We start from the raw sequence: 2,017 nt of genomic DNA, 5'->3' as shown, positions 1-2,017 counted from the left end.
AATTAATGAGATCTAGACATTCAAGATAATTATGTCATTAATGGTTATTAGTTGATTATTTATCCTAAATAGGTTGTTGAAGTTATTCTAAAATGATCATTAACGTAATAATTTACTTCTTAAATATTTGAAAAAGATATACACCCTCGTTTCCATTTTGTCACACCTACTTTCCTTTTGAATCCATTTAAAATATAATCATTATTTTTCTTTTTCTATATTTGAAAACTAGATATGTCAGATTCCCAAAAATTGGCACGATGATAATTTTGAAAACTCATGAAAATGCACGTATTAGGCCCTAAACAAATAAAATTTGTATTGTTTACCCTATTAAATTCAATAATGTTGAAAGTAAAAATCATGGGATAATTAACATTTAATAAATTTGACCAATAAACTACAGTAGAAAAATACATTCAACCTTTTCCTCTTTTTAAAGTGGCCAAAAAAAGTTATAAAGTGGATTTATAAGTGACATGTGTCACTATTAAACAGTTACCTCTTGGGTTCAATTTCCAAAGTCCTTGTTAAACCATGTAGTCAGGCTATTCCTAGAAAAACCATGTGTTACTTTCCAAGGGCTATTTTGTTATTTTACTAAACCCATGGAAATGAAATATCTCTTCGCGTTTTTTCTACCTTCCCACCTAGAAATTTTCTCCTTTATAAGTTCCCAAATGGCCTAATGGTTTCTCTTCACTAAAACTTTCATTGAGTTTTTCTTTTTCCATTTTATAATTTTTTAGTTTGAAATTCAATAGCTTTCTCGGTTTTTAGGTTTCGCTAACATGGAGAAAGCTGAAGAAAACATAGGAACTTCAAATGTAGAGAATGAAAATGTGGAACTGAATTTAGGGCTTTCATTGAATGTAATTTTGATGTTCACTAAAAAAAATGAATCGTTTTTTGTGAATAACTAATGAAAAATATTCTTCGATGTTTTCAGGTGGATCGCAAGGAAGTGGTGCTTCAAGTCCCAACAACCACCTACTCAAGGTATCAAAATTTTGCGAATTGATTTATATAGTAAGTCAATTTGTATTTGTATCAAAATTAAAGTAGGAAATAATTTTTTTTCCTTTAGTTCTCAATGTGAAATCATCTTTCGTTGAACATAAATCACCTGTGTATTCAGGAAATTATATTGCTAAAGGGAAGATAAAAAACTTCATGCTCAACCATATGACTTTTGTTTCCACAAGAGGTAAAGGACCAAATGGAAAGAAGACTGAAGGATTGTTATACCCGTGTAACAAGAAAGATGAAGTGGAGATAGTTTTTCTTTGTCATGGTGATCTTCTAAATGCAGCTGAATTTGTCGAACACGCTAGTGGAGGTTATGTAGAGCACCCTTTAAACCATATATTTATTGATGGAGAATAGATTAAGCATCATTGTTATTGATGTTATTTGATGTTTTCTTTTGTTTTTGTACTGAATAAATTCAATGGCTATTGCCCGAAAAGGCATTAGCTTTTGTATCGTTGTTATTGCATCGTTCCTTTTGTTGTTGTACCAACTAAAGTTCTTCCAGTCAATGTTATATTAAGGTTATTTTCCAATGATTTGAGTTATTTATTTCTATGTGATGGTTATTTTTTTTAAGCTTAATTAATTAGAAGCAAGTGATAGTTTCTATTCTACATAAATATTGATCCCATATTCTTTTTAAAAAAAAATTCAATCTCAAGCCACTAAACTAAATTAACCTATTTTTAAAAAAACATTACGCTTGTTCCTCAACATGAGAGAGGAAAAGAGAGTTACATGCAAGTGAATATCACCGGGCTAATATCATCTATCTTAACTCGTCTAAATGTTGTAAAATATGTCATTTTTTAATTATTTCTATTCGATTATGTGTAGTTTTGTTCCTCTGTTGTAAGCTTTTTAATTATTAATGTGTTTATCAGGGTTTGGGGTTTAACTTTTTATAGGATTACTATGTTACTTTTCCACTAAATATTTTCATGGCTTGCTAAATATAAGTTGTTTTCTTTAAGTGTTAAGATTT

At 29.3% G+C, this 2,017-nt stretch overlaps 1 protein-coding gene across 1 annotated transcript; it reads left to right on the top strand.

Annotated features, from left to right (window-relative positions):
• The first annotated feature begins 791 nt into the window (after window positions 1-791).
• On the top strand, window positions 792-1,386 carry LOC107058458 (ninja-family protein AFP3-like). The gene is made up of 3 exons (XM_015304183.1): window positions 792-883; window positions 950-999; window positions 1,139-1,386. The coding sequence occupies exons 1-3, from the start codon at window positions 792-794 to the stop codon at window positions 1,384-1,386; spliced, it is 390 nt and encodes a 129-aa protein (XP_015159669.1).
• Window positions 1,387-2,017: the final 631 nt, after the last annotated feature.

Source organism: Solanum tuberosum, unplaced genomic scaffold (genome assembly GCF_000226075.1).
Source record: "Solanum tuberosum cultivar DM 1-3 516 R44 unplaced genomic scaffold, SolTub_3.0 scf00019, whole genome shotgun sequence".
In the NCBI taxonomy this organism is placed as follows: domain Eukaryota; kingdom Viridiplantae; phylum Streptophyta; class Magnoliopsida; order Solanales; family Solanaceae; genus Solanum; species Solanum tuberosum.
This window is presented reverse-complemented; position numbering and strand designations above follow the sequence as displayed.

Coding starts and splice junctions, on each gene's coding strand:
- LOC107058458 (XM_015304183.1), top strand. CDS start 792: ATGGAGAAAGCTGAAGAAAACATAGGAACTTCAAATGTAGAGAATGAA. Junction 884..949: donor TCATTGAATGTAATTTTGAT/GTTCACTAAAAA, acceptor CGATGTTTTCAG/GTGGATCGCAAGGAAGTGGT. Junction 1,000..1,138: donor CCAACAACCACCTACTCAAG/GTATCAAAATTT, acceptor CTGTGTATTCAG/GAAATTATATTGCTAAAGGG.